This window comes from Martes martes (genome assembly GCF_963455335.1).
Source record: "Martes martes genome assembly, chromosome: 10".
In the NCBI taxonomy this organism is placed as follows: Eukaryota; Metazoa; Chordata; class Mammalia; order Carnivora; family Mustelidae; genus Martes; species Martes martes.
This window is the reverse complement of record NC_137898.1, coordinates 21,519,161-21,544,195: the sequence shown is the minus strand read 5'-3', so window position 1 is coordinate 21,544,195 and position 25,035 is coordinate 21,519,161. Positions and strand designations below refer to the sequence as shown.

Sequence of the window (25,035 nt, the reverse complement as noted above, 5' to 3'; positions counted from 1 at the left end):
GATGCCTAACTGACTGAGCCACCCAGGCGCCTGACTCTTAGTCCCAAGTACAAGGTTATTGTAAGTATTTTTCACACTGCCCTTTCCCAGATAAGAGTTCCTTCAATTCCTAGTTTGCTGAGAGTTTTTCCATGAATGAGGGTTCCGTTTTTGTCATGTTTTTATCTATACCTCTAGAGAAGATAAAATTCCTTTAAGTATTAATGTGGTAGATTACATTGAACTTTTTAAATGTTAAGGCAAGGTCCTATTCCTGCAATAAGGTGCATGAGTCACGATGCATTCTCCTTGTGTATATTGTTGATTTGGTTTGATATTAAGAATTTTACATCTTTTTCCTTGAGTATTGTGCTAAAACTTTCTTTTTAGTAAAACATGGTTGGTTTTGGTATCAGAGTAATACTGACCTCATAAATGTGTTGTCAATCTTCGTTCCTCCATTTTCTGAAAGTTTATGTCAAGTTAATTTTTTAAAAATATGTTAAATGTTTGGTAAAATTCACTTATAAGGCCATCCGTATGGAATTTTCTTTATGGGAAGGTTTTTACTCATGAACTTAATTTCTGTAGATATTGGGTGATTCCCATTTCCTGTTGCTTGTGGTCAGTTTTGGCAACTTGCTACTTTCAAGAAAATGTATCCATTTAAGTTCAATTCCTGAGAATGTTAATGTTCCAGGCTGACCCTGACCTTCCCCTATCAAAGGTGCCCTTGTTTCCAACAATCCACCCTCTCGCGAGCTAACTAGGACTTACCCTTCTGAGCTCCACCATCATTTCCTGAGTTTCTAGCAATTGTCTGTAGGACTTCCCATGTGGGGCCAACGCATGTTTTTGGGGTTGGGGGTGGATCTCCCAGCTGCTTGCTTCCATGGCACCGGTAATCTTTCTTTTTTTATTATTTTTTATTTTTAAAGATTTTATTTATTTATTCAACAGACAAAGATCACAAGTAGGCAGAGAGGCAGGCAGAGAGAGAGAGGAGGAAGCAGGCTCCCTGCAGAGCAGAGACCTGATGCGGGGCTCGATCCCAGGACCCTGGGATCATGACCTGAGCCGAAAGCAGAGGTTTAACCCACCCAGGTGCCCCATCTTTCTTAATAGTCCTCCCACTTGTACATCTGCCTTCCCAATCAACCACTGGTCCACTGTTTGTTTTGCTTATCACCCTATCCCAGCACTTTGCAGAGATCTGGCACAAGATAGGCATTCGGTAAGAGTACTTATCAGAGTTAAATAGAGTATGACTTAAAGGGAGAGAACTGGCTTGTTTTACAGAACATCGCACAGGGGACCAACAAAGTCATGAGAGCTGCTTAAGGTCACAATGTTCCTGGCAAGGCCAAAGAGAAGAGAAGAAGTGGAGCGGTTCCCAGCCATACTTGCACTGAGGGATCCCTCTTATTTTCCTGCGCAGGCTGGGGCCTGGGTAGCCTAACTCACTGCCCATGCCCCAGGACGTGTAGGGGTCAGTGGAAGAGTTCAACAAAGGTCCCAGCGAGCGAAAGGAGGGGAATTTCAAACGCCAGTGTAAAAACTCTCACAGGGGAAGGATGTTTTAAGGATGCCCTCGCTTTAACCCGGAAAGGCTTCTCCATGGGTGCAAGCAGGCATACGTTTGCCAAGTAACCTCCGAGACTCTAACTGCTTCCAAACCGGGAAACTGAGGCCTGGGAGGCAGAGGGAGGCGTCCCCACCTGCCAGCCCGGGAGACCAGGAACCGCGGGCTGACTCTTCCCCACGGTGGTCTTCTCGGCTTCTGCTGTGCGCGGGCCGGGTTCGGCACCGGGAAGGGTGGGGGCGAAGGCGTTGGGGGAGGGGGGTCCGGCCCCCCGGAGGGTCAGGGAACCCTGCAGCACGCGGGTCACGCCTGGGCGTCCGGGAGGCCGGAGGGCGGGTCCGGGCGGCGGAAGCGACCCGGGTGCCCGATTCCCCAGCGCCGGCGCTTCCTCCCCCGCGCGGCCCGGGGCTGCGATCGCGCTTCGCCGGGCAGCGGAGCGGGGCCTCCCTCGGCGCGGGCTCGGGGATCGCTTGCAGGAGTCGCCGTTTGCGTCCTGCAGTCTCCGACCCCGCGCGTACTTCCTCTCCTCGTCCCCGAACCTCAGACGTCTCGTCTCGCGAGGCTCAGCCGCCCGCCGAGGCTCGGCCTTCCTCCGCGCAACTCCGAGGTCCCCGCGGCGCTGCGGCTGGAACCCGGGCCCTGTGCTCCAGCCCCGGGGTCGCTCCCGCCACGCTGCCCGGCCGCTGGCCCGCGCTGTCCGGGGTGGGGAGCGAGGTGAGCGCGGGGAGAGCCCGCCACGTGGACCGGGGGAGGGGTGCTTCGGGGAGACGTGTTTACCCGCGGGGGCGCCCCGGGGGTCGGGGCCGTTGGCTGTACCCCGGCACTGGGTGTGCGGGCTTGCCTCCGGACCGACCCGGAACTCGGCGAGGAGCGATGATAACATATTTTACCGAACTTGAGCCACGAGCCGGGATTAGTTCTAGGTAACTCATCCGTTCACAGCCTCCCTGCTGCCCTGCGGTTTTACACGCCTCCGCAGATGGCGAAGCTGGCTTGGAAAGCCAAGGAGCTCACAGCCGCGGGCAGGAGGAGACCACCCTCTCCTGGCACCTGTGCTTTGCCGGGCCCTGGAGCTCTGCGGGGTGCCTGCCCTTGGGAGACCCTCAGTCGTCCTCCTCTTGGTCCCCCACCCCTCCCTCGATCACCAAGTAATCTCGGGCCCTTTAGCCCTGTTGACAGCAATCACCACAAGACCCATGGGACTCCGGGCTCTTTCGACTTAAGTGAGAACGTTTTCCCCTGGTGTTTTGATATTGAGGTCAGCAAGAATGGAAAAAGAACTCTGGTGACTCTGTAGGCTGCAGAATGAAAAAGTCCCATAAATGTAAAACAAGGGAGAGCAGCTATATGTTACCCCATATAAAAGTAGCAAGCCCAGCCCCTGGCCCCGAATAGAATTTACTTGCTGAAGCCGTTGCACATACGGTTACAACTAGTAAGGGACATAGGAAATGGTGAATATATAAATATAAGGGAAGGGGGAGCCAAGAATGGGAAGGACCTCTGGACTCCCAGTTCAGTTCTGCCGCTGTGAATGCCCTTCTTTTCTGAATGCTGAATTTGGGACCTGAATACTTTTGTCCTTTTGCAGATGTTCACTCTGCCTCAGAAGGAATCCAGGGCACCTGCCACCTGCCGGGGCCCAACCTCCACCCAGGATCTGGACAGTAACCATGGGGATGATCTGGAAAGAGAATGCTCCAGAAAACCAGACCAGAAGCTGCCAGAGTACTGTGGAGCGAGCGGTCCCACTGCCATGTTATCCTCAGACAGCTCCTGCCTGTCCTCTAGAGGAAGAGTCATTAAGTGGTTCTGGGACTCGGCAGAGGAGGGCTACAGGACCTACCACATGGACGAGTATGATGAGGATAAGAACCCCAGTGTGAGTGAGACCCCTGTGCCCACTGGAGCCCAAGGGAAGACTGCAGGGTGGGATGCTCTACCTTGACCAAGAAGTTCTAGATGCTGGGGTTGCAGCCGTGAGCAAAAGCAAAGTTCCTGCCTTTGTGGAGTCTTTGTTCTAGAAGGGGAGGCAGATGGGGAACAGACCGCAAAAAAAAAAAAAAAAAAAAAAAAAAAGTGCTATAGAGAAAATAAAGCAGAGTGAAGAGGATAGAGAATGATGTTTTATGTAAGGTGGTCACAGAGGGCCACTTTCCTGAGGTGACAATTCGAGTGGAGACCTGAGGGAAGCAAAGGATTATATTAGTTACCTGTTGCTGTGTAACAAACTACTTCAGATTTCAGCAGCTTAACAGACACATTTCATAATTTCTGGGGTTCAGGCTCTGGGTGGGTGTCTCAGGCTCAGAATCTTCTGTGAACCTGCATTGAAGCCATGGTTGTGGTCTCATCTTAGGCTTGATGTGGGGGGGTGGGGCGGGGGAGAGGATCGCTTCCAGGCTCGTTGGCATGCATGTCAGAAGGCTCCAGTCCCTCGTCACATGGGAATCTCCACAGGACTGCCTCGTGACATGGCAGCTGGCTTCCCAGGGCAGGCGCTCCGAGAGAGAAGGAGACACCATGAGTACCCAGGATGGAAGCCAGGGGCTTTATAACCTATTCTTGCAAGATGTCCCATCTGCATATCTTGTTGGTCAGAAGTGGGTCAGTAGGTCCCACCCACACTCACGGGGGAGGGATTACACAAGGGTGTGGATACCAGGAGGTGGGGATCGCTCCCTGGGAGCCATCTTGGAGGCTGCCTATCCCAGCGAGCCCTGCAGATACCTGGGGCGGGGAAGGTCCCAGACGGAGGGAACAGCCGGTGCGAAGGGTCCAGGGTGAATCTGTGCTTGATGAGTTTAAGGGACGGCACAGGGGCCATGACGGCTGGAGTGAAGCCCCACGACTGGCAGGGGACGAGGTCAGAAAGATCAGGCGGTGGCCTGGAGATGGAGACTGTGGGGCATCATGGGATGCGGACAGGCTTCTGGTTTGGGACACAGCACGGTGGAAGGAGTCGGGAGGAGGAGCAGTATGATCTGATTTTGGCTTTCAGAAGAGGCCTGGGGCTTAGGCTGCTGTGTGGAGGTCAGGGTGAGTGCAGGCCGGCAAGGAAGGAGGGAAGCCATCGCAAGAAGGGAGACAGGAAGCTCTGGCAACTCGACAGGGGTCTTAGCCGTGGAGGTGAGATGAGGTTGGGCTGTACACATATTTCTTTTCTTTTCCTTTTTTTTTAAAGATTTTATTTATTTATTTGACAGACAGAGATCACAAGTAGGCAGAGAGGCAGTGGGGGTGGGGGGTGGGGAGCAGGTTCCCTGCTGAGCAGAGAGCCTAATGCGGGGCTCGATCCCAGGGCCCTAGGATCACGACCTGAGCCGAAGGCAGAGGCTTTAACCCACTGAGCCACCCAGGCACCCCTGAACACATATTTCGAAAGTAGAAGCGACAGGATTTGTGGACAGATTAGCTGTGAGCACAGGAGCCTACTGTTCTGTTCCTCAGAGAGTGAAGGAGCCCTGCCTTTTATTGGTCAGAACATTGGCTCATTCAAACTTGGCTTCCACATCCTGCCTCCTTCTTCATCGCCCCGATACCTCAGGGGTCAGGGGTTAGAGAGCGTGAGTCTCTCTGGGGACTCTACGGGCGGCTTGAGTTGTGCCTTCCCCGCTCCCGCTGCTGTGAGTGGGTACTTTGTAGGGTGGGATCAAGGTGGTGTGTGGTTGCACACAGTCTCCCACGGGACATTTCTACCAGCCCCAGAGCCCTTCCTGCTCCGCATGTATCCTTGTTCCTGGTCCTCCCAGAGCTCTGCTTTACTTTGTACCTTGTTTTGTACCACAAACATGTATCGGGTCCTACTAAGTGGTGGTTTCTTGGGCATGCATCCCCTTTGGGGACCTTCCCATCCAGTGGGGGACATAAAACATGTCCTTCTGTCCTTGTGACCTGGAGGCAGAGAGTGAGCAGTGCTCTACAGGGGGACAGATCATGAGTTTTGTGTTCCAGAAGAAGGAAAGATCCTTTCTAGCTGGGGTCCTGGGGAGGTTTCCTGGAGGAGATGGCATTTGAACCGAGCTTTAGAAATGGGAAGATGGCACCAGGTTGCTGCGAGGAGGTGGGGCTCTACAAGGCTAAGGAAGGGGGTTTGGGAGGGTGCAATCATTCCCGCTTTGCTTTTCTGCCTCCGTGTGCATTTCAGGCCTTCCCTTTGGGACCGCTTGGCTATGCTCACTCTGCCTCCGTGTCTCTCTCTCCAGGGCGTCATTAATTTGGGCACCAGTGAAAACAAACTCTGCTTTGATCTGCTCTCCACGCGGGTAAGTCCTGTACATGTCTGGGAGGCATCGGCAGCTCCCAGGGCCCGTCTGCTCTTGGAATTCCTGGAAGGCTTCCCCAGCCAGTGTCTGCCCCTTGCCTCCACAGCCCTGGCCCAAGAGTCAGCTCACCCCGGTTCCGGATCTGCCTCAGGGACGACTTCCTCTGTGATCCTGGGCCGGTCACTTCCCTATTCTGGTCCTGCTTCACGTCTTCCCATACTCAGTCCCTCCTGCTGACTGGGTCCTGCTCTCCCATTGGGGTGGCGGTGGTGAGGGGACACTCAGTGGGGTGTGGTCAGCATTTAACAACTGCCTCTGGGGTAGGGAGGACTCTGATTTGTAGATTTTGCCAATTCTCATTGTATAAATTCTCCCAGCTGATTTCAAGCCACGGATGTGACGTCCTTGCACACAGATTTGGAAAAAGATTTGTAGTGTCCCCACCATGCAGACGCAAAGACGAAAATAACCTCAAGAACACACGTAAACATGTAGTAACATGGGGACGCCTGGGTGGCTCAGTCGGTTAAGCGTCTGCCCTCTGCTCAGGTCCTGATCCCAGGGTCCTGGGGTTGAGTCCTGCATTGGGCTCCCTGCTCAGCGGGGAGCCGGCTTCTCCCTCTGCCTGCCGCTCTCCCTGCTTGTGCATATGCTCTCTTTCTCTGAGAAATAAATAAAATCTAAACAAAATGCAGTAACGTAATCAGAAGCAGTGATATTTTAGTTACTGCGTTTGTTTTTAATGCAATTTACTTATTTATACATTGACATAATTTAATTTTTTTAATGCCTGTTTTTTTAAACACAGCATGTAAAATTCCTGGAAATGTAATAAGCAGATTTCTTGAGCTGGTCCGAGCCATTTCTAGCAAACCACTGAAAATGCCTGATTTCTCAAGGCCACAGACTCAAGGTTTGGGATTGTAGAGAGAGCGACGCACAGCCCAAAGGAACTTATTTCTGAGGGTGACAAATTCAAGACCCAAGGGGAGAGGGGTGTAGGAAGGGGGTCAAGATGCATGTCCCATCCAGCCAGTTCCCTGTTGCACTGTCCAACAGAAGTAAAATGTGAGCCATGTATATAATTTAAAGTTTTCTATTAGATAAGTAAAAAGAAACTGGTAAATTCATCTTAGTAATTAATGTATTTTATTTAGCTCAATATATTGAAAATAGGACCATTTCAACATGTAATCAATCTAAAAAATTAAGATATGTTACATACTGTTTTCATATCACGTCTTTCAAATCCAGTGGGTCTCAGTTCAGACCAGCTGCATTCCAGGTGCTCGGGGAGCTCACGTGGCTCATGGCCTTCCCACCGAACGGTGCAGCTCTCCGGGTGGCAGGACAGACAGGAAGGGTGGGAGTCTTATACAAGTGGCTGACTGCCCTTCTTCTTTTGGTCCACTCCCTAAGACTTCTGAGTTCCCTTGACATTGTGTCTGTGATGCCCTGGGAGTTACTAACCCAGCGCCTGGTCAGGGTGGGGATGGTGTAGAAACGGCCACACTTTCCAAAGCATAAAGTTGAGCTGAGCCTGTGGGAACACAATGGCCCGAGTCCCTCTAGAAGTTGGAGCCAACACCGAGGGGATGGCACCCCTTCTGGGACCCCTTCTGTCACCCCAGGGAGCAGCTGAGTAGCATGGTCTCCTATCACTGCCTCTACCAATCCATCCCTCTGGGTTATTTATGTATTTATTTATTCAAAATATTTCTTTATTTATTTGAGAGAGAGCATGCACACACGCAAACATGGTTAGGGGCAGAGGCAGAGAGAGAGAATCTTAAGCAGACTCCTGGCTGAGCAGGGAGCCCAACATGGGGCTCGATCTCACAACCCTGAGATCATGACGCAAGTGGAAATCAAGAGTCAGTTGCTTAACCGACTGAGCCACCCAGGTGCCCCCACTCCTCTGGGTTTTTTAGATGGTAGTATTGTAAAAAGAGCACTGGATTAGGAGTCAGACCTTCTGGGTTTTTTCTCGGCTCTGCCACTTGTTAGCTCCGTGACCTTGGCTGAGTCACCTCACTTTCTGGAGCCTCGGTTTCCTCCTCTGCAAAATGGGCAGGAGAAGGCTGTGCCCGTGCTGCCTCTCCCCTCGTTTCTCTGATGAGCAGACCAAGCCCAGGCTTTCGTGGTGGGGGCCGTGTGGATGTGGGTGGAAACGCCGGCGGTCACCACGAGGGTGTATGGCGCTCAGCCCCGCCCTTCCCTCTGTCCCCAGCTGAGTCAGAGTGACATGCTGCGGGTGGAGCCGTCCCTGCTGCAGTACCCCGACTGGAGGGGACATCTGTTGTAAGTAGCTGCTGTGGGCCGGTGGATCCCAGCCCGGGGGTGGTCTTGCTCCCAGGAGACATAGGACATCTAGGACATCTGGAGACACTTCTGCTTATCCCAGCTGGGAAGGGGCTCTTCCGGCATTTACTGGGTAGTGGCCAGCCCCCACAACAAAGAATTATCCCGCCCCGGATGTGACTATGGCAGGTGGAGAAAGCCTGCCTTGGGCCGAGGGCCATCCTGGAGGTCTGGCGATCATGGGGTTTCCCAGAGTGTCTGTGGTGTACTAGGACCTCTGCGGGTCTCACCACAGCTTGGGAGCTCCCTCTCTTGCTTTCGTGGGTCTGGGGCAGGCGGAGGGCCTTCAGGCGTGGAGCCCTTCTCCCTGCTCTCCCAGTAGTTTTAGAGGAAGCAGGGCCAGCTCCGGGGGCTGCTGGTACTTAGTGAGCACTTGCTGGGGGCAGCTGCTGTTCCAGGGGCTTCGTGGCCAAGCAGGACTGGGTTCCAAAGCGTTCGTTCCTAGGTAATGAGGATGGTGGGCCCTGGAGACAGCCCGTGGCCTTGAGTGTGGGCTCTGCCACTTACCAGCAAGTGGCTTATCTCCTTCAAGCCTCAGTTTCTTTGTCTGTAAAATGGGAATAATAACAGCATCATAGGAGTGTTATAAAGATTAAATGAGTAAAATTCCCCACGTAACTCCTGCATGATGCAAATGGTCCAACCGTGACTCTGATGATAGTTACCGTTATGATAGCATTACTGTTACTAGCTAGATCTGTGTGTAGGTGGAGTGTTACTTTTCATATCCCTGAGGCCTGTGGATTAGGTGGGTTGGGTGTCCTAGAACTACAGAGAATGCAAGTGTCCCTGTGTGGGTAGTGATGGGGCAGGGGGCTGGTAGGCCCTGCGACGTGGAGGCCACGCCGATCCCGCTGCCTGTGTGGGAAATCAGAGAAAGGTGATGGCCTCTGTGTGCAGATTCACTGGGGGAGCTCTGGGATGGACTGTGGGTTGGGGATCCTCTGGCAAACACTGCCCGTCTCTTGGTCTGATCCTTAGCCTCCGGGAGGAAGTGGCCAGATTCCTGTCTTTCTACTGCAAGAGCCCTGACCCCCTTAAACCAGACAATGTGAGTCGCCCCCTCCTCTGCTCTCCCTGTTCTTCTACCCACCTCCCCCAGCTCTCGACTGGGCAGGGGTAGGGTGGGCTTGGGATCTGCCTTCCGCTCGGTTTTGGGCTGTTTCCAGGTGGAATTAGGAGCACCCCTGCCCTTTGTCTTGCTCATCCTAGATATTGAGTATGTAATTTGGTTACAGTTTCTGCTCCAGTTTGTTCAGTGCTCCCTCCTTGCCTCCGTACCTTCGGGCAAGACTCTCTGAGTGACCAGCTCCCTCTTCTCGTTCTGTTGATCCAGAGCAGGGTCCAAAGGATAAGCAACACAGGCTCTTGGCTGTCAGTCAGGAGAGGCCTTTGACTTCCTCTGGTGGCTTTGCTGTGACCGAGCCACAGAGGGCACCAAGTTGAGACCCGGCCCCCCCTCCCTGCTAGCCTGGGTACAGCTGTAGGTCCCTGCTCCCGCCTGGAGAGATACTCACCTTTGTCACGTGGATGTGTCACCCATAGGTGGTTGTCCTGAATGGCTGTGCCTCTCTCTTCTCTGCTCTGGCCACCGTGCTGTGTGAGGCAGGAGGTAAGTGACCCATGGCCTGCTCAGCTTTGGGGGCTGCCCTGTGCCTGCAGTGCTCACAGTTGCCTGTCTTTGTGGCCTGTGTCAGAACACCTTTGGCCATAGCCGACTACGAGGCTGCAGGGGGCTTAACGAGTGGCATGACGAGATACCCAGTTGTCCACAGTTTTGGAGGAGGTTAACATGATGCCGGGGTTCGGGGCTTGTCTCTGTGATGACCTTGGTTTTTCCTTTCATGTGCTGGCTGTCAGTGGGTCCTAAAGCAGGGAGGAAGGGGAAAGGTTGTGCCTTGCCTGTGTCTTTGTTTTATTGGGAGGGGGCAGGGGAGGTACTCTTTCCCAAAGAAAGTCCCAGTGGAGACCCCCTTATGTCTTAGTGGCCAGAACCGCTGCACAAACCCATTCCCAGAGCAGCCCCAGGCAGACAGGATAAGTTTGGTTGACTTCAACCAAACGTGGTTCCTCCCCAGGGGCTGGGGGAAGGCCTTGCTTCCTCAGACTTATTGCTGGTCATTCCTGGGAAATCTGGTGCTCTCTTAGCCAGAAAATTGGAATGGCTGGTGAGTAGGCAGCCAGCAGCGTCCCTCAGGAGCCATAGTGGGACTGAGAGCAGGTCCCGGTCAGGGCTCATTGTCACCAGAACAGAGGCCCGCTGATGCCAGCTTCGCTAACAGGGATTCTGGGTGATAGTTACTGACCACGTGTTATGTTGCGGGCACGGCCTAAGGCTTTACACATAGGCCCGTTTAATCCTCACTTCTTGCCTCTGAGGTGGGTTCTGTGCCGTCCCCATGTCCCAGATGAGGACATTAGGGCACAGGGGCTTACGTGACTTGTCAAATTCACACACAGAGATAGGACCCAGGATTTGAACCATAAGAAAAAGATTCATCGCAAGGATAGGATAGGCGATATCCTACCCGTTCTCGAACAGCCAAGAACAGGGTCAGTGTCACACTCTCCACCTCTCACAGGGGGTAGGCAGTTCCCTCCTCTTCTCCTCTGTATCTGCAAACCTTTCTCTGGACCTTCCTCAACTCCACCCGCTCATGACCTTTCTGCTCAGGTGTACGTGCTCACCTCATGGGCGTCTGTGCTTCCTGGAGCAAGTCATGAGAGAGGGCCTGCGCCGGGTTTCTGGCCAGCCAGTGCCTTGGCTCCCTCGGGTCCCTCGTTTCCCTCTGGTCCACTCCCCATGCCTGGGCTGGGGAACATGTAGGACAAAGCTGCCCCTTCCAGAGCTGTGAGTGGGGTGGGCTGGGGGAAGGGAGGGCGGCTTGCCCGCGCAATCCCCTTCAGAACTGGAGGGATGCCTGCCTCTGCCTCAGGGTAGACCTTGGAGATCATCAGCCCTCCCCCATTCACAGCTAGAATGTTCCACATGACGTGCTTCCCCACCAGATGGCCTCAGCCTTATGTTTGAATGTCCCCAGGGAGGGAGAACCTGCTCGTCCTGAACACTCTCTCTGGGCAGTTCTGCCTGCTGTCCCGTTTGTCCATCTGTTGAGCCCAGATCACCCCGCAGCTTCAACTCCCTGGATCCTGGTCTGTCCTTGGAGTGAGCCAGCACGTGGGGTGCTTCAGAGGGACCCTCTGAGGTTCAAGTGTCCTCATCGGTAAAGTGAGGGTGACAGGAGTACTGACATCACAGAGCTACTGTGAGGACCAAATGAGATAACACACAAATACGTGTTTTGTCCAGTTTCCAGCATGTAGTAAGTGTTCAGTAAATGTCAGCTACTGATGATCAGAGAAGGGGCTCATCTCAGTGGATCCAGGCATTAGAGCTTGGGAGTTGAGAGATGGAGTGCACCCCTGGTGTTCCCCCAAGGACATGGAAGGCTGGGGAGGCGGAGTGGAGCCTGTGGGTGATGGGGGACTGGGGTGATCTGGTTGGAGGATTACAGGCGCTGAACCATTCCTACCCTCAGAGGCGTTCCTGATCCCTGCGCCTTACTATGGGGCCATCACACAGCACGTCTATCTCTATGGCAACGTCCGGCTGGTGTGTGTCTATCTGGACAGTGAGGTAAGAGTTCTTCCTCTCTGCGAGTTTGAGGGCAGACATGGGAGGGAGTCCATGCCGGGGTCACAGCTGCAAGGAGGGTAGAGCCCTCTGTTGCCCATGGCGGTTCATACCTGGGCTCCCCTGGGGCTCCCCAGGTCCCGGCTCTGAGATCTCTGGGTCAGCGTAGAAGCCAAGGGCAGCTGCAAGGAGACTCCATCAAAATGGTGGGGTAAGGAGGGGTCAGAGCAGACCTCAGCATGTAACTTCTTAGACCCCAATCAGAGGGTCTCTGGGGCCTCTTCCCGAGTGAGAGTGCTGAGGTGTCCCTGATGTGATGGCATGGCCGGCAATGAGGGGAGTGACCCTGCCGGGGTTTTCTCAGAGACTGTTTCAAGGAGGCTAGAGATGACTGTTAGGAGAGGCCCCAGAAGCTCACATTTGGGGGAATCACTGAATTGGGCCAGTGGCTTTTCTCCCTCTTTTTCCAGGTCACTGGGCTGGACACACGTCCCTTCCAGCTCACTGCGGAGAAGCTGGAGATGGCCTTGCAGAGAGCCAATTCTGAGGTCTGGGGGTCAAATCAAACCCAAGGCTGGGAGGGGTGCGTCTGGGCAGGGCACAGACTTCCGGTGGCTGATCTCATCCTGGGTGTGGGGTTGGCACTCCATGGTGGGTTGGGGTGTCAGATGGCCCCAGGGAACCATTCTGGGGGTCCATCAGGGCCTACCAGTGGAGGGTCTTACCACTAGAGAAAGATTCTGAGACCCGTGGGAACTCGATGAACACCCTTACCCCCGCTCCAACTGACTTTGGTCAGGGGGTCGAGGGTGGAGCTTAGTGGTGTGCCGTTCAGCAGTCTCCCTGGTGATCCGAGGACATGATTCCCCTGTCGCGTCCCCCTTTGAGGGGACCTTCTGAAGAAAGACAGAGATGAGGGGTACTCCTCCCGTGGTTCCTTTCCAGTCTGTGGCCGATCTGGTCACACATGCCTCCTGTAGGAATTCTGAAAGTGCAAACACCCGCCCATTGTTCTGCCAACAGAGGCAGCCTTCCCTGGCATTTGGGCCTCTTGCCTCTGGGCTTTGTTCTCTGCCTCTGTTTTCTTTCCTGGCTGACATGTTTGCACGTATGATATCTGCTGCAGATACGTAATTCTCTGCCCTCACCTGCTTCATGCTGGGTCCCGAACACATTCCCATCCCATCCCCCCGGGATCCCGCCCAGCCGCCGGCCCCATTCAGTGGGAGCGTGTGGCTCTGGCCTTCGGGAGGAGCTGAGTGTTTCCTGCCCCACTGGTGCTTTCAGGGTGTGAAGGTCAAAGGTCTCATCCTCATCAACCCCCACAACCCTCTGGGTGACATCTATTCCCCAGGAGAGCTGCGGGACTACCTGGAATTTGCCAAGAGGTGAGGCACCCCGCAGCCACCCCACAAAACATCCTGGCAGATCAGGCTACGGGCGCGGGCTTTGGTATGGACTCTTCTACCCTGTTCACTCCGCTGTGGGCCCCCACCCACTTTTGCCCTTCCCCAGCGCTGGGGTGGGGGGGCGGGGTTTGTGGCATGCTAGGGCTCTCTCTCCCTCTTTATTTCTAGGACAACAGCTGTCCTGCATTGTACCCCCCAGGGACCAGGTGCCCCGCTAAGCTCTTCACGTGCTATATCTCATGCAGTCTGCCCAGTCACCCTATTAGTCATCGCGCGGTGGTTGTCCCCAGGTTGCCAAGCCCTCGAGGGAGGAGTGGAGCCAGACTCGAATCTGGGTCTGTCTGTACAAAACTGGTTTGCGCTCAGTCGGGCCCTTCTTTTGCGAGGCCTTCGCCTCTCCCACGGTGCTTCAGAAGCCCATCATCTGCGTGCGGAGCTTCCTGTGTGAAACGGTAGACACAGGGAAGGTGTTTCTGGAACACAGTTTGGAAGCCCTGGGCCCGACCATGGTCCACTGGGTTTCTGAGTCATTGCTTCCCCACCGCGGGGGCCTATTTGGCCCGCAGACCAAGCCGTCTCCTCCCCGGCCCTGCCCCTCCAGGCATGAGCTGCACGTGATGGTGGATGAGGTCTACATGCTGTCCGTGTTCGAGAAGCCGGCGGCCTACCGCAGCGTCCTGAGCCTGGAAGGGTGAGGCTGCCCCGCCACAGCCGGCTCTGCCAGCCCCTGGTCCCCTGGCCCCTGGTGGCCCCGCCCACATGACGTGACCTGTCCCAGGGCAGCTCCCTTCTATCCCACTGATCTGACCCCACTGACCCGGTGAGGAGAAGATGGGAGGGCCGGGCTACATCAGGGTTTCTGAGAGCTCCAGGGAGGGCCTGGGCCGTAGGCTTCCTGGGGGTAGGGGGACTGCGAGGGTGGGAACTGGCCTCCTGTGCTGTGTGCTCATCTCCAGAGTGGCTTCAGCTGCATCCATCCATCCACTTGCTCGCTCACTCACTCCGCCCATCCTTCTGCAGCCCCAGCCGTGTGCCAAGCACTTCTAGCTGTTTGGGCTTTTTTGTTAGATTTAGCCTGAACCAAGAATCTGGGCTGAAAGAGTTTTGGAGACTCTTGGACCAGATCACCCGCAAAGTCTATACATGCGGCATTGAGAGACTCTAACAGTTCCTGGTATGTGTTCAGAACTTTGGACCCCGTGAAGTCCTTTCCATTAGTTCTCTCAGCGGGTCCTCATGGGGCTCTGCCAAGTGCACAGTTGTGACTTCTCTTTGTTTATGGAGTAGGACGGTGAGGCGCAGAAAATTAACGACTTGTCACCTCCTCTGTGCCAGACCCTGCTTGGTGCTGGGATATAACAGTGACCGAGAAAGACGTAGGCCCCTCTCAAGCGGAACTTTTATTTTTAGCCAGAAAAAACATTTTGAAGATTTTATTTAGTTGAAATAAATGAAAGACTCTACACATGCAGGAGGGAGAGGGGGAGAGAGCCTTAAGCAGACTCGTGCTGAGGGCAGAGCCTGATGTGGGGCTCAATCCCATGACTGTGAGATCATGACCTAAGCCTCAACCAAGAGTTGGATGCTTAACCGACTGAGCCAGCCAGGTTCCCCCAGAAAAAAACATTTTAGTGGCAGAATACACAGTCATTTGATTGTGGCTCTGATAAGTGCTAAAAAGGAAAAGTCTGGGGAGGCATGAGGGGATCTGCTTGGGGTCCCCAGTGGGCCCGGTCTACTGGGAGGTGGTCAGAGGAGGTCTGTTTGAGGAAGTAGAACTTGAGCTGAGCTTTGGATCAAGGATCAGAAAGTATTTTTGGATCAGATGGCGAATATTTTAGGCTTTACAGGCCTATGGTCTCTCACTCAACTCTGCCATATGGCACGAAAGCAGCTATAGACAGTATGTACATGAAAAAGCATGGCTGTGTTCCAATAAAGCTTTATTTACAAAAACAGGCTGTGGTCTGGGTTTGGCCTGCAGGCTGTATTTTGCTGACCCTGTCTCTAAAGGATGTGTAGGAATTGATGATTCAAGAGGTGAAACCAGGGCTTCACACGGACCCAGATCCAAATTCATCCAAATGTGTATGAGCTTTTGTGGATCTGCGTAGCCTCTGTTCCCACCTGTATTCTCTGTCCCCACCTATATTCTCTGCAGGCTGCCTGACCCCCAGAGGACCCACGTGATGTGGGCGACCAGCAAGGTAGGTTCCTGCTGGTCTTGGGGGTGTCAGGGGAGTGGGAGGGCAGAGAGGTGGATGGAACCAGCTTCCTTGGTGGAGGGCTGGCCACTGCCCAGGGTGCCTTTCTCTGTAGGACTTCGGGATGTCTGGGCTCCGCTTCGGCACACTCTACACAGAAAACCGGGACGTGGCCACTGCGGTGGCTTCCCTCTGCCGCTATCATGGCCTCAGTGGTTTGGTCCAGTACCAGATGGCACAGCTGCTTCGGGACCATGGTGAATTCCTGGGCCTGGTCATTTGAGAATGGGGGGTGGAGAGGTTATAGTCAGTTGGGAATGGGCCAGGGATCATGGGTGCTTCTTGCATGAGAAGAATGTTGGGTGGTGTTCGAGAACCCAGGGCCATGACTGGTTCATAGCCCACTCCGTCACTTCCTGACCATGTGGCACACTACTTCACTTCCCCGAACCTCAGTTCGTGTGATTTGTCAATTCGAATAGCACCTGGCATATCATAGGCACTTGGTCAACGTGAACTCATCATTATTAGCTGTGAGCGCTTGAAAAAAGAGAAAGTAGAAGCAACAAAGGGAAAACAGTTATAATGGGAGTATCTCTGCCTATGAGGATCTTAGCTAGTGGGTCTAGATAGCAAAGGGGATCTATAATTGCCACCTTGTAGTGAGCCCTGCTAGATGTTCTCATCGGACCACCTTATTTCCCAGAATCCTAGGGTGCAGACATTTCTTATCCTTTGCCCCGGTATTTTATAGATGTGGAAATGATTATACACCTGCTAGAACAGCCAAAATTTAAAACGATAGTGACCCCATCACGTGCTGGTGAGGGTGCGGAACAGCAGGATCTCTCACGCTGCTCGCGGCACGGAAGGTGGCGCGGCCACTTCGGAGAGCCAAGTTGCTTGCCGAGTTAAACCCACACTTACCACGTGGCCCAACAATCCCACTCCTAGCTGCTTCCTCATGGTCACACAAAACCCACCGTGTGAATATTTATAGTTGCTTTGTTCACAATCACTCCAAATATCCTTCTGTGGGGGAACAAAGTGGGACACGTCTGTACAATGGAATAGGGCTCTGCAGCGAGGTCCAGGGCAGCACACAGTAAGCTCAAGGGCATTGTGCTGCGTGAAGGAGACCAGTCTCCAAGGGTGACATGACTGTATGATTCCACTTCTGTGACATTGTAGAAAAGGCAAAACCGGGGTGACAGAACTGACAGACCAGTGGTTGTGGCGGGCAGGGGAGTGTCGGGACTATGAACAGCAGGAGGGTGCTCTTTGGGGCCAGGGAACTGTTGGGTGTCCTGCCTGCAGGCAGTGGGTCACACAGATGTATACCTGTGTTAAAACTCATCAAAAGGGGGTGGGGTGCCTGGGTGGAGCCGTCAGTTAAGCATCAAACTCTTAGTTGCCGCTCTGGTCAGGATCTCAGGGTTGTGAGGTCGAGCCCCGCGTTGGGCTCCACGCTGGGTGTGGAACCTGCTTGAGATTCTCTGTCTCCCGTTCCCTTTGCCCCGTCTGCATGCTTGCTCTATAGCTCTCGCTTTCTCTCGCTCTCAGAAAAAAAAAAAAAAAAAATCAAATCGTTTAAAAACAATTGAAAACCCTCATCAAATGGGACACCAAAGAAAGTTAATAAAAAGCTGAAGATGGGGAGGTGAAGTTGCCCCAGGCCCCACCTCTTGTCAGGGGCCAGGCTGGGATCTGAACGGCAGCCTCCGGGGCTCGGAAGCATCTGTGTGTGAGTGGGCCTTCCATTAGGATCTGCACCCCGGGGGACCCTGTGTCTGCAGGACTAGCAGCTGTGAGGCCAGCTACCTGGATTTCCAGTGCTTTCTACCGGACATGGACTAGTCCCGTGGCCCCCAACCACCAGCTGGAGAAAGGGTCTTGGCAGCTCATGGCCTTTCTCTTGTCAGCATTTAGACTCTTGGGGCAGCGTGGAGGGTTGGTGAGAGATTTCTTTGTTGGCTTCTCTTTTCTCCCAAACAGACTGGATCAGCCAGGTGTACTTACCGGAGAACCATGCCCGGCTCAAGGCTGCCCATGCCTATGTGGCAGGAGAGCTCCGGGCCCTGGGCATCCCCTTCCTGAGCCGAGGGGCAGGCTTCTTCATCTGGGTTGACCTGAGGAAGGTAACACAGGTGGGGCTGCATGGGTGCGGTGGGGGAGAGTAGTTGAAGCCTCTCTCCGGCAGGTGAGGGGCAGGGGTGTCTCCTCTCCCACTTGAGCCCCTGCCACCCTCCCAGTTCCTGCCTGAGGCCACCTTTAAGGCAGAAATGCTGCTTTGGCGCTGCTTTTTGGACAACAAGGTGCTGCTGTCCTGTGGCCAGACCTTTGAGTGTAAAGAGCCCGGCTGGTTCCGCTTGGTCTTCTCGGACAAGGCCCACCGGCTTCGCCTGGGTAAGCGACCTCCCCTCCTCGCCGTACCCTTCACTCTGCCCTCCCGCTTCTCGTCCCACCTGTGGCTCCAGCAGCCTCAGCTTGGCCGTCCTGCCCACCGAGCCGCCAGTGCCAAGGGGCTGTCCCTTCTCCTTCCCAGGGATGCAGAGGGTCCGGCAGGTGCTGGAGGGCAAATCCCGGGCGGCAGAAGAGCCCTCTTCCTGTCAGACCCAGGAGCCAAGGAGTCAGCACAGGTGAGCTGGTCATCGCCTGGTGACAGCAGGGTCTGGTGACAGCAGGGCCTGGCAGCCACCGCCAATCTGAGCCGTCTGGGGCTGTGAAGACCCATGGCGGATGGGCCATTTGTCAGGAGGGAACCCAATGTGACCTCACCCTCGAAGAAGAACATTTCTGGCCCCCCTCAGGGGATGGGATAGACTCCTCCAGCCGTGCTGTGCCTCGGCCCCTCCCCCTCTATTAAACAGAACTGGAAGAAACTAGGAGCCTCTGTTGTGAGTAATTTTTTAAAAAAACTTTATTTTTTCAGTGTTTATTGATTCATTGTTTATGTACCACAGATTCATTGTTTATGTACCACACCCAGTGCTCCATGTAGTACGTGCCCTCCTTAATACCCACCACTAGGCTCACCCAATCCCCCCCCCCACCAAAACCCTCCGTTTGTTTCTCAGAGTCCACAGTCTCTCATGCTTCATCTCCCCCGTGTTGTGAATAATTTACAGAATGGAGGAGTCGTGACTGCTCCCGACCACAAGCCTTCGCCCCCCTGAGGACGTGAAAAGAAAACAACGTGTACCTTCTTAGATGACACCGTCTTTCGTCCTTTGTTGCTGGGAAACAAGTCGGAAGAACAGTGCATAGAAGACAGAGCATACCCAAGAAATAAACGGGAGCGATCATTCCCAAGGCCCAGGAGGAAGGAGTTAATTCTGTATGTTCCGATCGTTCTCCCCAGGGAGGATGTGTGGGCCCCCAGGACACCTGGGACCTGGGACAGGCCTCCACTTGGGTGGCGACAGACAAGACACAGGGGGGCGATCAGGAAGAGCTGCTCTGCCTCCTCCTTCCTGGCAAGGAACTGCCTTCACCAACTATGTCAAACCCGAGTGAGCCAGCCATGACTGCTGGGGGAGCATAGGGCTGGACTTGAACCCAGGCTGGCCCTTCCATCCTAAGCAGGCCAGGGGCCACTTGAGCCATTCTCAGGGGAGCTTAAGTTTGGAGCCCAAGTGGGCTTTCTGGACTAACGTTAAAGCTGTGTGTGGAGGACTCTTCTCTGGGGTAGAAAAGCGGTCTCTTTCCTCGCTTCTGTTTTAAGAGAATGTCGTGGCCGTCGTGTGTACTTTCTGCAACCCAGAGTATTTGATACAGGATTCGCTTTCCTGTGCCTTTCTGCCTTTCATCCATTCATTCCTTCCCCACCTTTCCTGGAATACCTTCCATGTGCCAGGCACCGTGCTGGTAATTTCTGTGCATTATTTCTAACTCTGACAATCCACGGAAGCTGACACTATTATCCTCCATTTGGGAGATGAGGCCACGGAGTCTCAGAGAGCTGGAATGACATTCTCAGAGTCACAGAGCCAGACCGCATCAGAGCCGGGATTCAAAGTCGGGTGGGTTTGGTTGGAATCCTGTGCTGTTTGTACCCTGCCAAACCAGGGGCCGGAAGGCTGCTTTGACCCTTTCCTGTCCTGAGATCCAGGCTTTGTGTTGCCACCGTCAGCGTCTTCAATTACTGTTCAGTGCCTTTGGCTATCGCTCCTTTCTATTCCCACTTCCAGGAAACTCTGCTACTGGGATTTGTTGACTCACTGGGAAGCCTTCAGGTTTTACGGGCCAGAGTAAGAACGGCCATAAAAACCTCTGTTGTAGTGCTGCCCTTGTGGTTCAGGGTCCCCCAAGGAAGGAACCCTGTGATACACTCCGTTTAGAATTCTCCGAAGAAAGACTCCTAGTTCTCTAGAGGGCATCCAGCTGCCTTCCCAGCAGAGGCAGACCGAACGGGGGATCCGGCGGGAACGGAGCTCCTGTTTCAGTCGGCAGAAGTGGGGGCCTAGGAGCCCCGCTGGCTGGTGCTGGGGGAAGGGGCGTGCTCCATATGTATCGCTCTGCGGAGTCTGGGTCTGGCATATTCCACACCCATCTCCGGTCCCCCGTGGGCTCACGTTTCTGCTTTGCTTCTTAGGATGGCCAGCCAGTTGTGCGTGGCCATCGCCCCCAGGGACCCCCCCCCCCCCCCGGCTGCACGAATGTCACTTTCTGTCCCAGGCTTCTCTGACAGCCTCGCGGGGCACATATGAACTGGGAACGCCGAGGGGGAGTTAACCCTTTCCAGGCGATCACTGGGTCAAGGGGGCACAGGAAGCCGCGGATGAATACCTCCGCGTGCAGGTGGTCGCTGTGAAGAAAACAATTGTGACCTGCCGCATGGCTCCTCAAAGAGACCCCTGGGGTGGAGCCCTGGGAGCCCAGGGCAGGAGCCTGCGCTTTACCACGCCGCTGGGCAGGATTTCTTTGTTCTCTTGGACTTCCGATCTCACCATTGCTCCCCAGAATAGCTACCTGCACCAGGACTCTCTCAGGGAACCGTGCAAAGCCGAGTATACGTGATAGGTCAACAACCCCCACCGTGTGTTTCCTGTGCTCACGCTGCATTCCCAACAGCCCGGAGATGCAGGTCCAGGTTTGGGCCCCAGAGTGATCAAAGGCTTGGCCTAGTGATTTCTGTGAGTCTTTGCAAGAACGCTCTATTGTTATCAATTGCAGGGAGAAATGCTTTTCATATGGACAAAAATGTTCCCCTTTTTCTGATCAGTGAAAATCCCCAAGCTATTCTATTACTGAAGATTCTCATTTACAAATGACTAAAAACAACAAATATAGGTCCCAGCTAAACAAAAGGGTGGGTGGGTTGATTGAATTAAGTAGGAAGGGGAAGGACCGATGTTGGAGGCAGCGCTCTAGCCTGGAGTTCAAATGATGCCAGTGGATGCGTGCTCTCGCTCTCTGCCTTCTGTCTTCTGCATTCATTCTCAAACATGCTCCGTGCAGGGGGTGGCAAGATGGCTTCCGAGCGCCCAGCGCCATGGTGGTGAGAACAACACCCCCAGGGTATGGGAAGGATAGAGAGACACCCTTTCTTCCTCAGCATTCATGTCTCTCCTCTTCCAGAAGGCCAACTGGCCTTCCCTCAGTCATCCGGCCCCTCGGGAGAATGTGGTGCTTGGAACCCGGGTTCTCTTCATCTGTCTGGTCTGTCATCCTAGTGTGTTGACTTTTCCCCTTGGAGCTTCCTTCCTCAGGGTCTCAGTACAATTCCAGAAGCTCCACACATCACCTTCTCACCAAGCGCTTCCAGAGACAGGAAAGAGAATATGGCTTCTGGTCCTTCCTTTTCATCTTATTTCAGTCACTTATTCCCCCATATGTATAAAAAAATTATATGTATATTCGTCAGGTCTCACATTTCTAGGGGCTCTTTATATATTCTCCAAGTGAGCGCTTTGCCAGATACTCTGAACTCATTCACATTCATACTCTGAGCATTTTCTTCATCCTCCTCCGGAACATGGAAATGACCTGAGAGCATTTAACTCTTCCTGCTTTATATTCATCTCCTGTGACATTGTTGACGAGTGGTTTAGTTCATGCTTAGGCTGTTTGCCAGTTTGTTTGTTCCTTCTCCCTCCAGAAACTGCTTTGAAGAGTCATGACAACCCCTTGGGTGAAGACTGGACAAAACAGAACCTCTACTTTTCACGCTAACATTTTTAATATCATGATAGTTGCTACACAACTATCAACAGGATGTTTCATGTCTAACAACGTGTTTCCTTGGACTCCATCACCCTAGTGACAAGAGTCGGGCTGTCCTTCAGAATGCCAGGGAGGTAATGGTAGTCTCCCCAGCCACGGAGCAGTTCAGCCAGTATGCGTGTGAGCAGATCCGTCTGAAGACACCCCAGCTCCCAGCCCCTCCAAAGCTTAACTTTCACATCTGTGAGTCCTGGAATTCGGGCATCATAATGGTGATGTCAGCTCTGTTGGTGGCTCCCTCGAAGGCCCACAAGTACTCCAAGGAGGGCTGGGAATTCCTGAAGGAGCCAACTAAGTAGCCTCTCAGAGGAGCCCATGTGTCCCAGTCAGGAACGGGGGCACCATAGATCTGGAGACTCCGGGCTGGAACTGGGACCCCACTCCAAGGGCAACTCCCAGCCTTGTCAGCTCAGTAAAGGACTTTGGAAGAGTTAAAAAAAAAATATGTAGGCTATATCCCAAGGAGAGTTACAGATACCAAGAATTTGGTCTAGTATTGGTCTCAGGCATCTCTTGAACTTCTGCTGGAACACGGCTTTTATTAATTTTTTAACATGGAGGTAAAGTTTACATACAGCAAACTGCACATGTCTTCATTGTAAGAGTCAATGACTTTGATGTCTCCATCTGTGTATGGGTTCTGAGTTCCAAGGTTCCAAGGTTCTGAGTCTGACCGTAGGCAACTGTGGTTCTGGTTTCGCTCTCCATGCAGCAATTTCCCAATCAAAGGAGCCATGTAGTTCTTCCCTTTTGTGTCTGGGCTATATTGTTCAACTTAATGTTTTGCGATTCATTGACATTGTTTTATGTATCAATAGTACATACTTCCTCTCTTTTTCGCCCTCTTTTTAGTAATATCCACTTTTTCATTCTTGATATTGTAGCTTTTGCCCTGTTCTGCTTTTTTTTTTGTCATGAATAGTCAGCTTTATAATGATTTTATCAATTTTTCTGGATTTATTAGTTTTTTTTACAATGAACTACTACTTTTGTTAATGCTTTCTATTGTATATTTGCTTTCTAATTTAATGGGTTTGGTTTTTTTTTTTTTTTTTTTTGCTTATATGTGAGCTATGATTTTTGCCTAAAGGGGAAATGATTATCTTTTGCTCCTTTCTTCTGCCTTTACGTTTTCCTCATCACCTGCCATAGCCATTGTTTTTCCCTGATATAAAGAAAAAATGCAAAATGTTTACCTCATTAGAGGAAAGGAACCGCAGAATATTGATCTGTAGTTAATGGCACGCCTTCAATAAAATATTCAGATGTTAACTACTGACAGCTGCAATTTATTCTGCACTACAGCAAAAGAAGGGGCCAACAATGGTTGGATCAATATGTCATAAGTAGCGTGAAATATTAATTACATAGTAGAGATGGTAGTAGATATGTGGGTGTTCACTGCAAAATTCTTCCAACTTATTTATATTTTTTACCTTTCACCCCCTTCACCCATTTCTCTCACTTCCCACCCCCACCTCCAGCAACCACCAATCTGTCCCCTGTATCTGTAAGCTTATTTTTCTAAAATTTATTTGTTTTTGTTTTTAGATTCTAATATAAGCGAGATCACCCAGTATTTGTCTTTCTCTGTGTGGCTTATTTAGCATGATGTCCTTCAGGTCCATCCATGTTGTCCCAAGTGGCAAGATTTCATTCCTTGTTATGGCTGAATAATATTCCATGGTGTGGGGCACCTGGGTGGTGCAGTTGGTTAAGTATTTGACTCTTGGTTTGGGCTCATGTCATGATCTCGGGGTCATGATCTCGGGGTCATGATCTCAGGGTCAGGAGATTGAGCCCCGGTGTAGGGCTCTGCACTGGGTGTGGAACCTGCTTAAGACTCTCTCTCTCCTTCTGTCCCTCCCCCCCCTGCTCTCTCACTCTTTCTAAAATAAATAAATATTTTTCTTTAAGATTTTATTTATTTATTTATTTATTTATTTACTTACTTACTATTTTATTTATTTATTTGACAGAGAGAGAGCACAAGTAGGGGTAGTGAGAGAGGGAGAAGCAGGCGCCCTGCTGAGCAGGGAGCCTGATGCGGGGCTCTATCCCAGGATCCTGAGATCATGACCTGAGCTGAAGGCAGATGTTTAACCAACCGAGCCACACAGTCACCGCAAATAATTAAGTAAATCTTAAAAAGCCCCCAAAGAACTTGTTAAAAGAAATATTCCATTGTATGTATACATATCCTGTTTTCTTTATCCACTCATCTATTGATGGATTGTTTCCATATCTTGGCTATTGTAAATAATTCTGCAGGGAACATGCGGATGAACATCTAGTTTTAAATCTCCAAATTTGTCATGTTTATTTTTATAGTTTGGTACAGTCAGTGTTTATTGTTGTTGTTCTTGTTTTAGTTGGAATTTGTCTTGATTTACCCATGAGTTTTATCGGTTTCATTGTTTGCTTTTCGTACCTCATCTTAGTCCCTTCTTCTGGTCTTAAGTTTCTTTTTCCCTGAAGTACATCTTTCAGAAATTGTTAGGAAAGGTTTATGGATAGTAAATTCTTTCTATTTTTATTTGTCTGAAAATGTCTATTTCTCATTCTTGAAAGATGGCTTTGCCGAGTATACAGTTGTACATTGACTACTAGCTGGTCTTGGCCTTCTTACGATGATCTTAGGCCTTCCGTGTTTTGTTTTTATTCTTGTTGAGAAGTCAGCCGTCAGTCTTACTGTCCACCTGTTACAGCTACTCTCAGCTACTATCTCCCTGGATACTGCTTCTTCATTCTCTCTATTCCCTCCTACAGGATATACGCTGGCCTTTCCTCCTCCGTCCTCCCTCTCTTTCAGCATCCTCGTTCATCTCTTTGTTTTCCGCTCAATCTGCATTCTGGGTAGTCTGTTCAGATCTAGATCCCAATTTGCCGACCGTGTCTCATCTACTGTTTAACTTAGGCATCGAGTCCCTGATTTTTATGGTTAGTGCTTTTTTAATTCCCTCGGTCTTTTCACAAAATATCATCTTGTTTCTCATGTTGACATTCCATTTTTCAAGTCTTCGAGCACCATAAACTTCCTTATTTTATATTTATTTCTCACAATCCAATGATCTGTGGTTCTTGGGGGTAAAATGTGTGCTGTTTGTAGTTTCTTCTGACTGGCTTCATTTATCATGTGCTCATTTCAGATCGTGAGCTTACGTTGGCTCGGGTTTCATCTGCCAGGATCCTGGGCAGGCTGTGTGGAGGTGTGACCCTCCATCTGGGGGTGGAGGTGAGAGAGGTTCATGTGTTCCTCTTCTGGTGCGACCAACCTGGGTTGGTAATACCTTGTATTACTCTCTAGGCTTGGAACTTTCTGGACCATGCTGGTAGGTATAAATTCAAATCCCACATTGTTGTGAAACCTGATGTT

The 25,035-nt window shown here is 52.1% G+C and overlaps 1 protein-coding gene across 1 annotated transcript; it reads left to right on the top strand.

The window, feature by feature from the left end:
• The first annotated feature begins 1,901 nt into the window (after nt 1-1,901).
• On the top strand, nt 1,902-19,213 carry ACCS (1-aminocyclopropane-1-carboxylate synthase homolog (inactive)). Its single transcript, XM_080817499.1, has 16 exons — nt 1,902-2,275; nt 3,153-3,443; nt 5,767-5,826; nt 8,057-8,127; nt 9,169-9,238; nt 9,733-9,799; nt 11,727-11,824; nt 12,292-12,369; nt 13,109-13,209; nt 13,832-13,921; nt 15,392-15,437; nt 15,550-15,691; nt 17,430-17,572; nt 17,687-17,840; nt 17,980-18,073; nt 18,563-19,213. The coding sequence occupies exons 2-16, from the start codon at nt 3,153-3,155 to the stop codon at nt 18,576-18,578; spliced, it is 1,521 nt and encodes a 506-aa protein (XP_080673625.1). The 5' UTR covers nt 1,902-2,275; the 3' UTR covers nt 18,579-19,213.
• Nucleotides 19,214-25,035: the final 5,822 nt, after the last annotated feature.

Excerpts from the sequence above, each read along its gene's own strand:
- ACCS (XM_080817499.1), top strand. The coding sequence starts at position 3,153 with ATGTTCACTCTGCCTCAGAAGGAATCCAGGGCACCTGCCACCTGCCGG. Across the intron at positions 3,444-5,766 it reads ATGAGGATAAGAACCCCAGT|GGCGTCATTAATTTGGGCAC; the intron begins GTGAGTGAGACC and ends CTCTCTCTCCAG. Across the intron at positions 15,438-15,549 it reads TGATGTGGGCGACCAGCAAG|GACTTCGGGATGTCTGGGCT; the intron begins GTAGGTTCCTGC and ends CTTTCTCTGTAG.